The sequence below is a fragment of the Zalophus californianus genome, chromosome 15 (assembly GCF_009762305.2).
Source record: "Zalophus californianus isolate mZalCal1 chromosome 15, mZalCal1.pri.v2, whole genome shotgun sequence".
NCBI lineage: Eukaryota > Metazoa > Chordata > Mammalia > Carnivora > Otariidae > Zalophus > Zalophus californianus.
Window position 1 is genome coordinate 31,797,030 of NC_045609.1, and position 16,129 is coordinate 31,813,158.

At 55.7% G+C, this 16,129-nt stretch overlaps 1 protein-coding gene across 2 annotated transcripts in view; it reads left to right on the forward strand.

The window, feature by feature from the left end:
- Positions 1-14,435, forward strand: part of ADAMTS14 (ADAM metallopeptidase with thrombospondin type 1 motif 14) — a 73,760-nt gene extending 59,325 nt beyond the window's left edge. For both annotated transcript variants that reach the window (XM_027596864.2, XM_027596865.2), the window contains exons 16-22: positions 3,108-3,271; positions 4,668-4,836; positions 5,287-5,419; positions 7,108-7,315; positions 10,126-10,255; positions 10,378-10,488; positions 12,658-14,435. In XM_027596864.2, coding sequence (XP_027452665.1) covers positions 3,108-3,271; positions 4,668-4,836; positions 5,287-5,419; positions 7,108-7,315; positions 10,126-10,255; positions 10,378-10,488; positions 12,658-13,151 — 1,409 coding nt within the window. In that variant the 3' untranslated portion in view covers positions 13,152-14,435. The remainder of the gene's footprint in view (positions 1-3,107; positions 3,272-4,667; positions 4,837-5,286; positions 5,420-7,107; positions 7,316-10,125; positions 10,256-10,377; positions 10,489-12,657) is intronic.
- Positions 14,436-16,129: the final 1,694 nt, after the last annotated feature.

Consider the following 16,129-nt stretch of genomic DNA (forward strand, 5'->3'; position numbering starts at 1 on the left):
GATCCCATAATACTAGCCACCCCTTGGGCCTCCTCGGCCCGCCCCTTCTGCCCCTTCCCGGCCCCCCATGCCCTGCCTGCCCAAGTCTACTCCGTTCTCCGGAGGTGAGGAGGGCTCCATGGAGGCTGCCTGGGGGCTTCTGTAGGGGTCCGGACAGAAGCTCCCAGAACCCAGGGCAGGTTCAGCACAGGCACACTTGCCTGTGTGTTTACTGGGTGAGTTCCCTGGCAGGCTAGAGCTCCACAGGGTTGGGCAGGCAGGGGAGTGGAACTGAAACCTGACGTCAGCACACATCATGTGATTACGCACGTGTGAGGTCCACGGCGTGCCCGCAGTGAGAATGCGCAAGGTGTGTACACGTGAGTGAGTGTGGGTGCGCACGCGTGTGCCTGCCTGTCGGGGCACATGCTCTCTGGAGAAGTCCAGGACAGGTGGCAGTGCTGGCAGTGAAGGCCAAGGCCCTGCCCAAACTCATTAGACTCTCCTGGAACCTCGGGATGTGGATTCTTTGAAAGGAAATGAGGGGAAGAGAATCGTGCTGTTACTGTCTCCCCTGTGCTGGGCCTTGGGCTGGGACTTTTCATTCATTACGTCCGTCGGCCTCGTGAGGACCCGTGGAAGCTCCTCTCTAGCCATGGAAGGCCTAGATGGCTTCTTTCAGGAGGAGACTGTCTCATCTGCATCGGAAATGTGTTGTGTAGCGTAGCCACCCTCATGAATGATCTCAGCTGTATCTTCTGGATAATTCGCTGCAGCTTCTCCATCAGCACTTGATGCCTTTCCCTTGCACTTCTTTGTTATGGAGATGGCTTCTTAAACCTCAAGAACCAGCCTCTCCTAGCTTCCAACTTTTCTTCTCCGGCTTCCTCCCCTCTCTCAGCCTTCGAAGAATTGAAGAGCTTTGGCCTAAAGGAATGTCGAGGCTGGTTCGATCTTGCATTCAGACCACTTTCCCCATATCAGCAATAAGGCTTCTTTGCTTTCTGATCATTCCTGTGTTCACTGGAGTAGCACCTTCAGGTTCCTCCAAGAACTTTTCCTTTGCCTTCACAACTGGGCTGACTGTTTGGTACAACACGCCTGGCTTTTGGCCTGTCTCGGCTTTTGACATGCCTTCTGCACTTCGATGCATCACTTCTAGCTTTTGATTTAAAGTGAGAGACGGTGACTCTTCCTTTCCCTGGAACACTCGGTGGCCATTGAAGGGTTATTTGTTGACCTGATTTCAATGTTGTGGTGTCTCAGGGAATAAGCAGGCTTGACAGGGACAGAGACGGGGGACGGGCCCCTCAGTGGAGCAGTCAGGACATAGATGACATTGATCCATGGAGTTCACCGCGCTGTGTGGGCACAGGTCGTGGTGCCCCAAAACAATTCCAGTAGTAACATCAGATATCACTGAGCACAGATCAGCAGAACAAGTATCGTAATGAAAAGGTCTGAAATATTGCAAGAATTACCAAAATGGGACACAGAGACGTGAAGTGAGCAAACGCTGTTGGGAAAACGGCACCACTGATAGACCTGCTTGATGCACGGTTGCCACAGATGTTCAGTTTGTAGAAAATGCAGTATCTGTAAAGCACAATGAAGTGAAGCTCAGTCAGACGAGGGATGCCTGTAGTCACTCAGGATACAGAGTGGGTCAGCGGTCGGGCCAGGACTCACAGGCGAGCCTGGATGGTCAAGTCCCCACAGAGCCCAGCCCACTGCCCCTGGAATTAGGGGTGTACAGGCTGAAGGTGGGGCAGTGGCTGCCGAGAGGTTTTGGAAGCAGACGGGGTGGTGGGAAGATTTGTGGCTGGGCCTGGCCTGAGGAGCTGCCCAGTTCTGGCTCCAGGTCTGGCGATTCTGGGGGCTAAGAGACATTAGGCTACGAGAGATGGGGGCTATCTCTCCTCCTCCCACTTGGCAGGGAGGCTGGTCCTCCAGAGAGCTGGGCCACCAGCCCTCTGTGCGTCCGGGACAAGCCTTTGCCCCTCGGGGGCCTCCGACTCTCCATCCGGACTACTAGTAGCACCGGCCTCGGGATGTGTGTGAGGATTCCACTGAGGCAGGTAGCACTGTGACCAGTGCATGGTTAGTGGTCTGACCGTTGGCTCTCACGGTATCATAATTACGTGGAATGGTTTTTGTCCTCATCAGGTGGGGACACCCCCGGGCTCCGGAGCCTTTGCTCTCCTACTTGGCTGAGGGGCTTGGGTCCCAGGCTGCAGCCCTTCCCCACCCTGCTCCTTCCAGGGTGGCCGAGGCTGTGACCCAGGGGCCTTTGCCAGGGTGTCTACACCTGCATATCTCCCGCCCACCTGCCAGGCACCTTCAATAACGAGTTGTGAGTCACTCGCTGACTGGGACTTTAAGGGGTAGAAATTTATAGATGTTTTTAAAACTCTCACTCTGTGTCAGGCCCCAAGGACACCAAGATGGAGGAGATAGCCTGACAGGCTGTGGGGGAGACGGGACATCTACAGTGGCTGCAGTGCTAAATATCTGATGACAGTAACAGTGTCTACCATTTATTGAATGGCAGTTACATGTCCCGCACGCTGACTAGTGCTTTACATGTGCCAACTCCTTTAATTATCCCAGGAGCCCCGTGGTGGCTAGGTGGGGGTGGGGTACTGCAGTTATCCTCATGAGGCCCGCCGTCCTGTGAGCGAGGTATAATTAGGATTCCCATTTTACGGATGGTGAAACTGGGGCAGCACAGGGAAGCTAAGTAACTGTCCCAGATCAGTCTGACTCCAGAGCCTGTAGTCTTAGCCTTAGGGCTCTGCTAGACAAGTTTTAGGGAGGGCAAATTCCTGAGGCCTGGGCAATCAAAGAAGGCTTCCAGGAGGAGGGGGGAATTGTGCTGAGCCTTACATATGATTAAAGATTAGGCAGGAAGAAGGGAAGACAGGGTGGGAGGAATGGAGTGCACCGGGGTCCAGAGGCAGGGCTGCTGTGTGCAGTCAGTGTGGTGACTCATCTGACTGGGGAAGGAGTGACAGGTCATAGGGAGCCCCGAGGGGTTCACTAGGGAAGTCTCGATGCCCCAGAGGAGGTCTGGCTAGTGCTCCTGTGAAGGGGAATAGAAATTTGTGTGACCCTCTCCCCATGGCCAGCGGTGAAGAACCAGGTCACAGGCAGCTTCATCCTCAACCCCAAGGGCAAGGAAGCAATGAGCCGGACCTTTACTGCAATGGGCCTGGAGTGGGAGTACGTGGTGGAGGACGCCAAGGAAAGCCTCAAGACCAGTGGGCCCCTGCCTGAAGCCATTGCTGTCCTGGTGAGCCCCCACCCTGCACAGTGGCCCTTGTCCACTCCCTTGCTGCCCCAGCCCAGCCCCCCCGCTTGCTCACTGTCTTCACTGTTAAGCCAACACAAGCCTGGTGGAAGTCCTCCTGTTGCAGTGTCTTCCCCCGCCTGGGCCAGGCGAAGGTCAAGCTCTGTGCTTAAAGGCAGGCAGGATGGCAAGTGAGGAAGGAGAAAGAAATGGTTGTCTTACTGTAGGAGGGAGTCTCCTTAATGCAGTGTCAGAAATAGGGCCTAGGAATGAGCAGGAGGCATGGGGTTGGTTCCCCCTGTCATCCTGGCATCGTCTGGTGTCTGCTGGCATTCCGGCATTGCCAGCAAGTGACCTGGGGGTGCCTTCTCATGCTGCCAGCCTCCTGCGAGGGGGGATGGGGCCACTGTTATTGCTGGGGCCACCTCTGCCCACTACCCCTCTTCCTAGACCACAGACCGGGGCTTATAGAATAGGAACTGTTAATGCAGGAGATCAGACCAGGAGGGGCTTTGTCTGCAGGGCTCTTGACACTGGCTGGTGGCAGGGAGATTGTGGACAGGCTTTGTTCCTGGTGCTGCCCTCACTAGTCGGGGAGGTCCTAGAGGGCAGGGTCTGAAGCCTGTTGGTGTCAGCATCTTAATTCAATCTACATGTATTTGCCTTCACCCTAATTTGCTGACCCCTCCATACACCTATGGCCAATGATTTTCAGCAAGGGTACCAAGACCATTCAGTGGGCAAAGAATAATCTCTTCAACTAAAATGGTGCTGGGACAACTGGATTATCCACATGCAAAAGAATGAAGTTGAACCCCTACCTCACACCATATACAAAAAGGAGTTCAAAACTAGATCAAATACCCAAGCACAAGAGCTAAAACCATAGAACTCTTAGAGAAAATAGAGGGATCAATCCCATGACCTTGGATCTTAGTTGTGATACCAAAAGCATGAGCAACAAAAGAAAAATAGGTAAATTGGTCTTCATGGAAAACTGAGAACTTTTGTACATCAGAAGACACAATGACAGCAGTGAGAAGACAAGCTGAACAGGATGGGAGAAACCATTTGCCACCATATATCTGGTAAGAGTCGTTATAGACTGTCTTCTGGAGTATCAGGTAGTGTGGCTGCCCTGGTGAGGAGGACAGACCGACAGACATGGTTCCTGCCTCTATTAGAACTTAGGTCTGTGAGAGGGAAAATTATCCACGAGCACACAGCAGGTGTGTAGCCTGAGTCTGCTGCATGGCTGCTGGTATGAATGGTCTCCCCAGCCATGCTCGGAGCTGACCCCACATCCTTCCCTTTTGACTCCTCCTCCCTGGCCCCCACCCCATGCTGGCCTTGTCTCTCTGCCCTCCAGTCCTGTGCCACCTCTTCTGTCTCTCCTCAGGTGCTTCCCCCAGCTGAGGGTGGCCCCCGCAGCAGCCTGGCCTACAAGTACATCATCCATGAGGACCTGTTGCCCCTTATCGGGAGCAACAACGTGCTCCTGGAGGAGACAGACAGCTATGAGTGGGCACTCAAGAGCTGGGCCCCCTGCACCAAGACCTGCGGAGGAGGTACTGGCCCATCTAGCCGTCTGGCGGCCTTGTGCGGACAGCCCAAGCCTTGACAGGCGAAGAGCAGGAGTAGCTGGGGGCCAACATTGTCTCCGCTTGATGCGTCCCTAGCTTGTGCCCCACTTTCTCCTTAAAGATGTCTCGGGTGTGACGGTCTGTCTGGGCAGGGCCTTGGGGCTAGGGTTGGGAGTGCTGGAGCAGTAGTGGGGCCGGGCCTGTGCCCTGTGAAGGCTCCCCAGCTATGCCACGTCCCGTCGTCCCTCACCCAGGGGCACATGAGATGGGCAGATCAAGGCTTCTTCAGAAAGCAAGCAGGGCAGGAGGGTGCAGAGGCAGAGAGGGAGGTAGGATTGGCCCTCCAGGCTCTCCAGAGTTTGCCATCCCCGAGGCCCCAGCAGAGCAGTGGGGGCCTGGCAGGACCCAGCCCAAGTCAGCCTGCCCTCCCCACAGGGATTCAGTTTACCAAATATGGCTGTCGGCGCCGGCGCGACCACCACATGGTCCAGCGGCACCTGTGTGACCACAGCAAGAGACCCAAGCCCATCCGCCGGCGCTGCAACCAGCACCCATGTGCCCAGCCCGCGTGAGTGTCCTAGGGGAGGGACTGGGAGCCTGATCCCATTCCCGGGGGTGTCGCTGACCCTCCCTCAGCCAGGAGCTGCTGCTGGGCCTGCTTCCTCTGGCCCCTGCCCCTGGGACTCCCTGAGCAGAGCAGCCCACACGGCAGACTCTGCCCATGGCCGACGCGGCCCTCCTTGCCCATCTGTCCCCTGCGGGGCTTCTGGGTTAACTTGCACTCCCAGAAGAAGGACAATGCTTCCCTTGGTCTGCCCCTTCCAGCGTTCTTTAACAGGTGGGGAAACCGAGGCCCACTTTGGGGACATAGCTTTCCCTCAGTGTCCGAGGGGACCATGAGCTGGAGTGGATTTCAGTGCTTCTAGGCTCTGGGCCATAGGCCAGGATGCTGACACAAGCCGCCATTCACGGTCTGGCTGCTGATGGGGTTCCCTGGCCTGAGGAGACAGGCTCATTTGAGCACAAGGTTTTATTCTTGGGGTTATTTGGAAGGGGCTTTGTGGAGAGGAAGAGCTATGACCTGTCGGGGATTCGATGTCTGGTCTTGAGCGTGTTACAGAGATGGCCCCAGCCCCTCCTTGGCCCCCAGGCAGAGAGCCGAATCCTTTCTCCAGCCTCCTCAGGAATCCTCCGGGGTCTGAGCGGTCCACCTTGGCCTTGCTGACTCACAGGCTGGGGGAGCCTCAGGGCCGGAGTGGGAGCTGGTGACCAGCACAGAGCCCACCATGGCCTCCCCGTGCCCGGCCCAGGCCCTCAGCCCTCTGCACTTCCCTTTCACGCTGTATGCAGGCTGCTTTCCCCACCAACGTCTGTGGTCACAGAGCACGTGGCACTAACTCCACTGTGGTCCTGGGCAGGTCACCCCACCTGGCTTCTCTTCTGTAAAATGCCAAGTGAAGTTTGGGGCCTTTTTATTTTTGTCTTTTAAAGGAATGGGTTGGCCGCAAGAGCCCTCATTCACTAAAAGATGTCTCAGGAAACACAGGGGAGTGGGGGTTGGGGGCTGCCCCTCCCCCCCCCCCCCCCCCCCGCATTTGGTCTTTGTCTAACTCAGCCAGCCCTGTCCGCTTCTCGTGCTCTTGGGAGCTGCTCTGTGGCTAGAAGACATTGGAGACCACCAGCTTAGCGGATCAGCACCGAAACTCTGCAGGTGCTGATGGTGATGATAATCGTACCTGCATTTATTACACGCCTACTGCGTGCATGCAGTCTGCCACGTGCTTTAAGTATACGAGTCCTTTAATTGTCCCAGGAGGCCCAGGGGAGGGGCTTCGACTCTACAAGCCCGACTCTCCTCTGTTTTGTGTACTGCTGCAGCTCAGCACCTAGGACAGTACCTGCCCACGGGAGACACTCTGATATTTAGGAGGTGTTGAAAGAATCCCGATGTAAAGATGGGGTAATTGAGTTTAGGGGCGTTAATAGCTTGCCTGCGAACATGCAGGGTGCTAGATTTAAAGATGCGCTATACCCGTTTTTCAGATGAAGAAACAGGAGAGAGTAAGTGACCTCCCTAAGGCCCCATAGCCTGGCAGCTGCAAAGCCAGGCGGATGGTAGTCTTGGCTCCCAAGCATTCTGAAGCTCAAACCCACTCTCCAGCTCCTGCCCGCAGTGATTCGGGGTGGGAGCGACCCTGGGAGGAAGTGTCTCCCTCGTCCCACCTCCCCTCCACCTTTTGCTTTGTCTGTCTCCAGGTGGGTGACAGAGGAGTGGGGTACCTGCAGCCGGAGCTGCGGGAAGCTGGGGGTGCAGACCAGGGGGGTACAGTGTCTGCTGCCCCTCTCCAACGGTACCCACAAGGCCATGCCGGCCAAGGCCTGCCCTGGGGACAGGCCCGAGGCCCGGCGGCCCTGCCTCCGCGTGCCCTGTCCAGCTCAGTGGCGCATGGGAGCCTGGTCCCAGGTGAGTTGTTCTCAGAGGGTGGGAGGAGCTGGGCCGGTGGACACCTTCTCTGGGGAGTCCGGGAAGAGGTGGGTCTGGGTGAGCGGCTGCTAGAAGAGGTGGCACTCCCTGCAGGCAGAGAGTCTCTGCATTTCTCTCCCCATATCTGATCTGATCCCAACTGATTTTTCTCAAAACTAAGTCCAACAGCTGCCTCATCTGCCGGGCCATGTTTCTGGGCTAGGCCTTTCTATTCATTCACTATCTGCTTTGACCTAGAACTGGGTCAGAACTAGGAGGCCTGGGCTAATATCCTCGTGACACAGGTGAGCAAACGGAAGCACTTTCTTGCATTCAAGCAATATTTACTGAGTGCCAACTACGTGCCAGGCATACTGTACTAGGAATGCCTGGAATCCATCATCGACTAGACATGATTCTTGGCCTCGTGTAGCTTCCAGTCCAGCAAGAGAGACCGAAGAGATAAGTAAACCAGTAACAAAAGCATTTACAGATTGCAGTTGGAGCTGTGCAGAAGTAAATGGGGGTAATATATCTGGGGGGGGGCCTCCCTGAGGAGGTGACACTTGAGCTGAGACCTGATGGATGAGCCACAGGAAGATCCTGAGGCAGGAACAACCTTGCCATGTTCCAGAAACCAAAAGGACAGTGGGACTGGAGCTGAATGGAAGGGACGGGTGCTACAGGATGATGGGGAGGCAGGCGGGGGGTGGGGGTGGGCGGGGTCAGTGCTGTAGGGCTTTGTGAGGAGTTAGAATGTATTCTAAAAGCAGTGAGAAACTGTTGAAGGGTTTTCACGGGGGCATTCCAAGCTCTGATTCCAGGGGTAAAAGATCACCTGGCAGCTCTATAGAAAGTTCGCTGATGGGAGGCCAGGGTAGGAAAGGGGAGACCATAAGAAGGAGTTGTCAGTCCAAGTGCTCCTGGCTAAGCCCTCCAAGTGGCCACAGGGAAATTTTCTGCCTTGAGTTTTCTCTTAAAAATTCATTTGACACAAACCTTGGAGGGGTTATGCTAAGGGAAACCAGCCAGACGCAAAATGACAAATGCTGTGTGATTCTACTTACCCAGGGTAGTCACGTTCATAGAGACGCAGAATAGGAGGGTGGGTACCTAGGGCTGGGGGAGGGGGTGGGGGAGTTCATGTTTGGTGGGGACAGGGTCTCAGTATAGGAGGAAGAGTTCTGGACGTGGAGGTACAGATGGTCGTACCACAATGAGAATGTGCTTAATGCCACTGAACTGGACACCTAGAAATGGCTAAAATAGTAAGTGTTATGATATATATGTTTTACCATAATTTCTAAAACCTCATTTGGTCACAGGGATAAGCACAACAATGCTTATTGTAATTGCAGAATTTCAGGAAATACTCTAAATGCCCATCTGCAGGAGATTGGACCCAGAAAATCATGGTCTGTTCATATGATAAAATAGCACAGATGGAGAAAAATAAATAAGCTTGAACTGTACTTACCAAGAGAGATAGACCTCAGAAAAACAGGGGTGAGAAAAAGCGCAGCAGTATGAAGAAAAATCACTTCCAATGAGATATGGTGCCCTTAAAGTTTAAAAAGGCATGACATAGTATTTGAAAATGTGCCCAAATGCTGATTTATGAAAGCTGGTGGTGGTATTTGAACAGGCTCTCATGACCAACTTCCTCATACTTTTCCATATGCTGAAAATATTACATAACAAAGAGTATTTTTAAATAACCCCAAATCCCCACACAAGTTATGCAGATTTTAGTTTCTTCTCCATAACATATAGCTTTGTTCGTTTTAATATGAAACAGGAAGACGGCTGGTCTGCAGAGGACCCCTTCAAGAAAACTGACAGCAGGAGGACGGTGGGGGGGGGGGTGTGTGGAAGGTAGTTGCTCCCTTAGACTGACCACTCAAGGGCTGTTGTCATTCTTCATCCTGGGGGGGTGAGCCATCTTGTCCCATGGCTGTGTGTCCCTTTACGCTCATGTCTCCCTTGGGCCCCAGCAGAAGTGCACATCTGTAGGTTCTTCCTGGTCTCACTAGGAGAGGCTGGGGACAGTGCCGACCAAGCCCTGTGACCCGGTCATGCTGAGCAGCCTTGCTCTTCGGGACCCCCCGCCCACCAGCCCCCATCTCTCAGAGGAGGTGAGGCCCTGGGGAATGAGGTGCACAGCGGCCCTTGCCCTCTCGGGTAAGAAGACACTTTTGAGCCTGCCTCTGTTGGCTGAGTTTCAGTACGTGGAGTCACAGAGTCTTTGAATGTCAGAGCTAGAGGGGTCCATGGCGACCCTGTCACCCAGCTCGCTCAGCTTAGCGGGAGTCACAGTCCGGGTCCCTCCATCCCATTGCTAAGATATCATCGAGTGAGTGGACCGGCCCTAGGTCCCTCAGGCTGGTGGATTGCAACAAGGGGATTTGCCAGAAGGATGCACAAAATATTTAAGGACCCTGGGCACAGACCAGACATGGTGGACCCAGGCAGAAGTGCTGGAATGGGGTCTCTGGGGTCCCCTCCTGAGTCGGGGTGAACTGTTTAGGTGACAAAAAGGGTCAGGGAGTTCTGAGCTGAGGGCGGCGCTGTTCGGCACCTGATGCGGAACACTGACGTTGGCATTCTGTCCCGGTGAGGCTATTTGGAGCTGTCGTCACATGTCCCTCGGGTCAAGTAGAAACTCAGCGCCCTCTTCACCTTTCTGTCCTGGGCATTGGCTGGACTCTGGAGCTCACCGCCCTCTTCCTCTTGTTTCTCCACCTATCTCCCCCCCTCCCCCGCCCCACTGGCTATTGGGGCCTGGCCTGGCCCTGGCCTTCCCACCACAGTGCTCTGCCACCTGCGGAGGGGGCATCCAGCAGCGGCAGGTGGTGTGCCGGACCAATGCCAACAGCCTCGGGCAGTGTGAGGGGGACAAACCAGACACTGTTCAGGTCTGCAGCCTGCCCGCCTGTGCAGGTGAGCTGGATGGGAAGGGAGGCAGGCCCGGCTCCTCCGGCTGAGGCCTGAAACCCAGGCCGGCTTGCATCCTTGCCCCCCTAGAAATCCCAAACACTAGAGCTGCTTCTCCTCGCTCATAGGAAATCTCCAGAACTCTACAGTGAGCACTGACATTCAGGAACCTGTGACCCCAGAAGGACAGTGGGTGCCACAGTCTGGGCCCCTACATCCCATTAACAAGATATCATCAAGTAAGTGTATCTCGGGACCCCACCCCCTCCCCAGACCTTCCTGTGGTTGCAATGTCACGAGCACGGGCCGTGGGGTGGGGCAGCCCCAGCTTCCAGTCTATCCACGTGACCTTAGCCTCCTGGAGCCTCCGATTCCTCAGCTGTGAGCTGCGGGTGCTACCCATACTGGTCCACAGACCCTTATCTGCACTTCCAAAATGTTGAAAGCGGCAAGGGTTTCCCTAAATTTGGTGCAAACTCGTTTGGCAGCAGAATCTGGCCTGACCCAAGAGATCAGTATTCTTTTGCTATAGAAACGTTGCCATAGTTAGAAGGGGACATCTACTCCCCACTCGGGATATTCTGTAATATGAATATTACTTTTCTAACTTCAGAAGTTCTGAATTATGAATCATATCTGGTTTCAAGATTTTGGGATACGCAATTAAAGATCTGAGCTGTCTTCATAGGGCTGTTGAGAGAATTATGTGAGATAATCATGCACTCCTACCTAGCTGTCAGCTAACATCAAAAATAGCAGTAGTACTCTCTTTCTGCCTCATGATCGGGAGCTCATTAGTCCATCCTCCCATCTTTCCATCCATCCACCATCCACGTGTCCATCCATCCACCATCCATCTACCCATCGATCCATCCACCAATCCATCCATTAATATTGACTGAGCACCTGCTATGAACCTGGTCCTGTGTTCTATGCTTCCTTCCTAGATTTTTTTCTTTCTTTTAGTTCTTCACCTTCTCAAGGACCAGGGTCTGATAAGACAAGTAACAGAAGAATCATAGACCCTATTTTCTAGTGGAGGACCGACGGGCTATGTGACCCTGTGCAAATCCCTAAACCTCTCTGAGCTCAGTGGTCTCATCTGTAAAAAAAAAAAAGAGGTCTCACTAGATGTCCTCAGAGTATCTTTTGGCTCCCGCCTTGCTTCTGCTCCGCCCCTGTACCAGGCTGCTCAAGTGCCCCTCTGAGCAAAGGGTGGGCTCATGATTCTAGTCCTGGAATTCTGGCGCCATCTAGAGGCCACTGGCTTTCCATTTTTGCCCGCTCATCTCTCTCTGGTTCCCCCAAACCGCCCCGAACCCGCACCCCATCCCATCCCCCGCAGCCTCCCCTCCCTGCCCCAGGCAAAAATTAGTAGAAAGCAAAGCTCCTGCCTCACACTGTCTGGAGAGACCTACTTGGAACTATCACAGAAACACAGAAACATTTTTAGGTGATATTTGAACCAAAGCAAATGAAACTAGTATAGAGGGCACCCCTGTATGCCAGGGACTTTATAAATGGTATTTATCATCACAAGGTTATTATTCACTGGTAAACATCTAGCATTATCCCCATTTTATAGGAGAAAAAACTGAAGGTTGGAGAGTTTAAATGCCTTGCCCAAAGGCTCACCCTTTTCAAGTGGCAGAGACTCAGTTGGAAGCCAGATCTGCTTGCTTCCAGATTTATTGGTGGAGGTGTTCCAAATGAGTGTTGGCGGGTAGCAGGAGGTTTCATTTGCTCATCACAAGTGTGGGTTCCCCAGGCACCTGCCTGGCCCCGGCCCGAGGGCATCAGTTCCTTTGGGTTGATTGGGAGGGGGTGAGGGTTCCTTCCCACTTCCCCGAGAGCACGGTTCCCAAGCTTCGCTGCAGGTCAGAACCACCCAGTGCCCAGGCCACACTGACCAGGCAGTCTCCCTGGGTGTGGGGGCTGGGCAGCAGCTCTTTGTCAAGCTCTCCCCCACCCCGGGGCAATTCCACTTTGCAAGCAAGTCTGAGGGCTGGGGACATAGGGGCTGGGCTTCTCCAGTTTCTCCCGGCCTTGGAATCACCTTGAAGGTTTTGTTAAAACCCAGAGCTGGGCCCCACCCCCAGAATTTCTGATTCAGTAGGTTTGGATGGGGCCTGAGAATTGGCATTTCCAACAAGCTTCCAGGTGATGTTGATGCTTCGTGTGTGGGGATCCCACTTTGAGAACCACTGCTCTAGGGGGTTTTAGTTCCTCTTCCGTAAAATAAGCGTTCTTCCTCTGGCCACTCTCTCAGTCAGGCAGCCCTGGGGCAGCCTCTGGGAAAGAGCTTCAGAGCGAGTCCAGCGAGGGCAGGGGCTGGAGGGCCTGCAGTTGCTGGGCCGAGTGGGCGGGTGGGCACCCTCCCGGCATTGGTCCTTGTGCTGTGTGTGCAGCAGAGCCGTGTGTGGGGGACCGCTCCATCTTCTGTCGAACGGAGGTGCTCGATCGCTACTGTTCCATCCCCGGCTACCACCGGCTGTGCTGTGAGTCCTGTACCAAGAAGGCCCTGGGCCCCGCCTCCATCCCGGCTCTGGGCCTGGCCTCACCACCACCCTTCTCCACTCCTGGGAGCCCTCTGCCAGGACCGAAGGCCCCTCCAGATGCCGTGGAGCCCACTGTGGGGCCGACAGGATCAGATGACCATCAGCATGGCCGGTCCACCCCGCTCCCGAGCCCTCTGGGCACCAGCTCCCCGGTGACCCAGCACCGCTCTCCTCCCCAGAATCTGAGCCCTCGAGCATCCTGGGGCACTTCCCCCAGCGCCCCCCGGGGACTGCCTTGGGGCTGGACCAGGGCACCTGTGCCCGTCTCTGAGGCTAAAGGGCAGCTCAGGGAAGACCCGAAGCCCCCAGGCACCGGCCTCCCCACCGCCTCCTTGGTGACATGAGCCCCACTTTGCCTCTCCCGCCAGTCAAGTTTACACTGTGTGCCACCTCGGAGACTGCCGGCTCGGAGGACACACGGCGGGGCAGGGCAAACACTGACTTCCTTTTAAATTATTTGCCTTCTTGTTGTTCTGGTTTGGGGCTGTGGCACTTCACCCCGTGAGGTGGGTGTGCGAGGAAGAAAAAGATCAGGGAAAGCCCCTAACCAGAGATACCTCAGCTGGGAGCCAGGGCGACACAACCGAACCTCTCAGGGGCTCCTGTCTGTCTCCTGGCAGGACTGAGGGCCAGCCAGCCCCTCCTCCTGACGGCCACACGGTGGGGCCCCCCCACACTGGATCCTTCTAGCCGCCTGCCTTTGCCAGAATGTGTGGGGACCACTGAGGAGGCCCTGTTTGGCCCCTCTGCCTAGAGAGGCGAAGCGGGACAGGGAAGGCGAGGAGCACTCTCAGGGCAGTCCAAGAGGAAGGGGGCCTGGGGTGAGTGTGGTCACAAGGCTCTGGCTGCAGGGCTCCGGGGCGGGGGGCAAGTTCACCTCAGGCCCGGCTCTTCCTAGCAAGAACCACACAGTTCCTCCAGCCAAGGCCAAGAGGCAGAATCCAGCTCGCCTTTGCCGGTTGGAAGGCAGTGTTGGTGGCCACCTCTGCCCTTACCGATGGCATTTCCTGTTACTTCCGGTGCTTCCCAACCTCCCCCAGCCCACCCCAGAGAAGGGGGCTCCGGGCACTCTGGAATGTGTGTCCTCCTCATCCAGGGGTTCGACAGCTGGTGCTAGGCTGCTGGCTGAAGCAGGAATGTCAGCTTTGGCCATCGCTCTAGGGCATGAAGGGAGGCTGACCTGGAAGGTCACTTTGTAGGACACAGAAACGGAGTTCTCAGGTTGTGCCCCATCGGCCCTTGTTCTCTGCCAAAGACCGCTCCGGCTGGGGTCAGGGGTCTTCTCCCGCCTGGCTCGGGCTGGGCCAGAGGTTTGCGGTGCTAGGGCAAGGCGGTGTGGTCAGGTCCCCAGGCTGAGGACCCGAGACCACCCTCCCCCCGGCCCAGTACCCCCGGGGCAGGATGTGAGCCTTTGCCTCATGCTGGGGTGGGGAGGAGACATGACCCACAGTACTGTGGGGCCTCAGACGCCCTCCGTGTTACCTCTGAAGGCAGGTAACTTCTCTAGGCCCTCTGACTCTCAGGAAGCTGCCTGGGTTCCCAGGAATTCTCCCAAGGGTCCTTACTCTCAGTCACGCAGAGGGTCTCCTGGACTCAGCAGCAGGTGCTGGAGGGGCTTGCCAGTCTTCCTTCCCTGGGCGGGGGGGGGGGGGGGGGGGGGGGCGGGGCGGGGAGGGGGGTGGTTGGGGAGGGCTGTTCTGAGCCAGGCTAGAGGACTAGGAGCGGTGGGTCCCTGTCTGCAACCTCTGGTGAATAGAGGCCTCGGGGGGGGCTCCCCACGTGTCCTCTCCACCCACTGCTGCCCCCTCCCTGGGATGCTGGGGCACACACTGAACCATTCCTGTGAGACGCAGCCTGCCTGTGTTAGGGATATACATTCTTGTGCCTCTGAGATCCAGATCTTTACATTTGTATGTATTTATTAACATTGTCCTTGGTGTTTTGTTTTGGACCCCAAAATGTTGTGTTGTGTTTTCCTTGTTCTCTCTGTTTTAGAAGAAAAGGAGAGTGAAGCAACTTTCTCATGTGCTCTGCTGGGCAACATGATCAGCGGTCGGGGATGGACGGGGGGGGCCATGGCCATAGACCCCTCAGCCTCCCTGCCTTGGCCTCACTTATCCTGGGGTTCCTCTGAGCACCAGCTCAGTGTTGAGAGGCAAGAACAGTGCCACAGGCCTGGGGGTTCTACCGTTGAGTAGCTCTGTGGCCTTGGGGAGGTCACCATCCAGAATCTGATCCAAAGAGTAGACGTGCCTGGGAGGTGGTTTTTGGGGTGTGCTTAGGGAAGAATGTTCTAATTAGTGGAGCTGTTCAGACATGCAGAGGGTGGCTTCTATAGACGGGGGGTGAGCACTCTTTCCCCAGAAAAGTTCGGGCAGAACGAGAGTGCCAGACAGGAGGGGGAAGGAACGTGACACGCCTGGGTGAGCAGGGAGGGCTGACACAGAGCACGTAGAACTTAAAAACAGTCATCCATGCCTCATACTTTGCTCGTGTCACACATCGCTAATCCCCCACCCCTTTCTTTTTCTTTTTTTTTTTGGAGTGAGAGAGGTGGGGGGAGGGGCAGAGGGAGAGAGAGAATCTTAAACCGGCTCCACGGTCATTGTGGAACCTGAAGGAGGGCTCGATCTCATGACCCTGAGATCATGACCTGAGCCGAAATCAAGAGTCGGACACTTAACCGACTGAGCCATGCAGGCACCCCCACCACATGGTCTTTTGATGAATATACCCCAGGCCCTTCCCTGCCCAGGTGTGGGGCTCAGGACCAGGCACAGAGACCCCCCTCCAGGCCTCACATGCCTGTGTGGACACTCTAGCCCGCAAGTCCAAACTCCGTTTACATCCGTCTGCGAACAGCCTCCCCCTGGGAACCACCTGTACTAAACAATTACCACTGGTGCCTTGGGGTGCACTCACAGTGACCTGTCACTCCTTAGGGGGGGCCAGCCTAGGGAGATGTCAGCGCAGGCCTGACAGTTGCTCTCGTATGACTGTTTAGGCAGGGAGTTCTGTGGGCCAAGGCACCCAGCATGTGGCCTGCAAGGAGCGGGATCCCGGGGCCCAGGTGGGCATGTGCCCTTGGCCTGGGCGCCAGAGTGGGGCCCTGTAAGAGCCCCAGCACCCTGGCTTTGACAGAGGGCAGGGATCACACCTGGGCGTGGGTGCCGAGGCACCCCCTTCGTGTGCCATGGCAGACATTGCCAGCCGGTGGCTTCACTGAGCCTGGACTGCCGTAGGAATCCTTCCTATAGTTGCCATCACCAGGACGAGGAGCGGCGCTATTGGGCTGAATCGGTAATTTGAACACCGTCGGGAA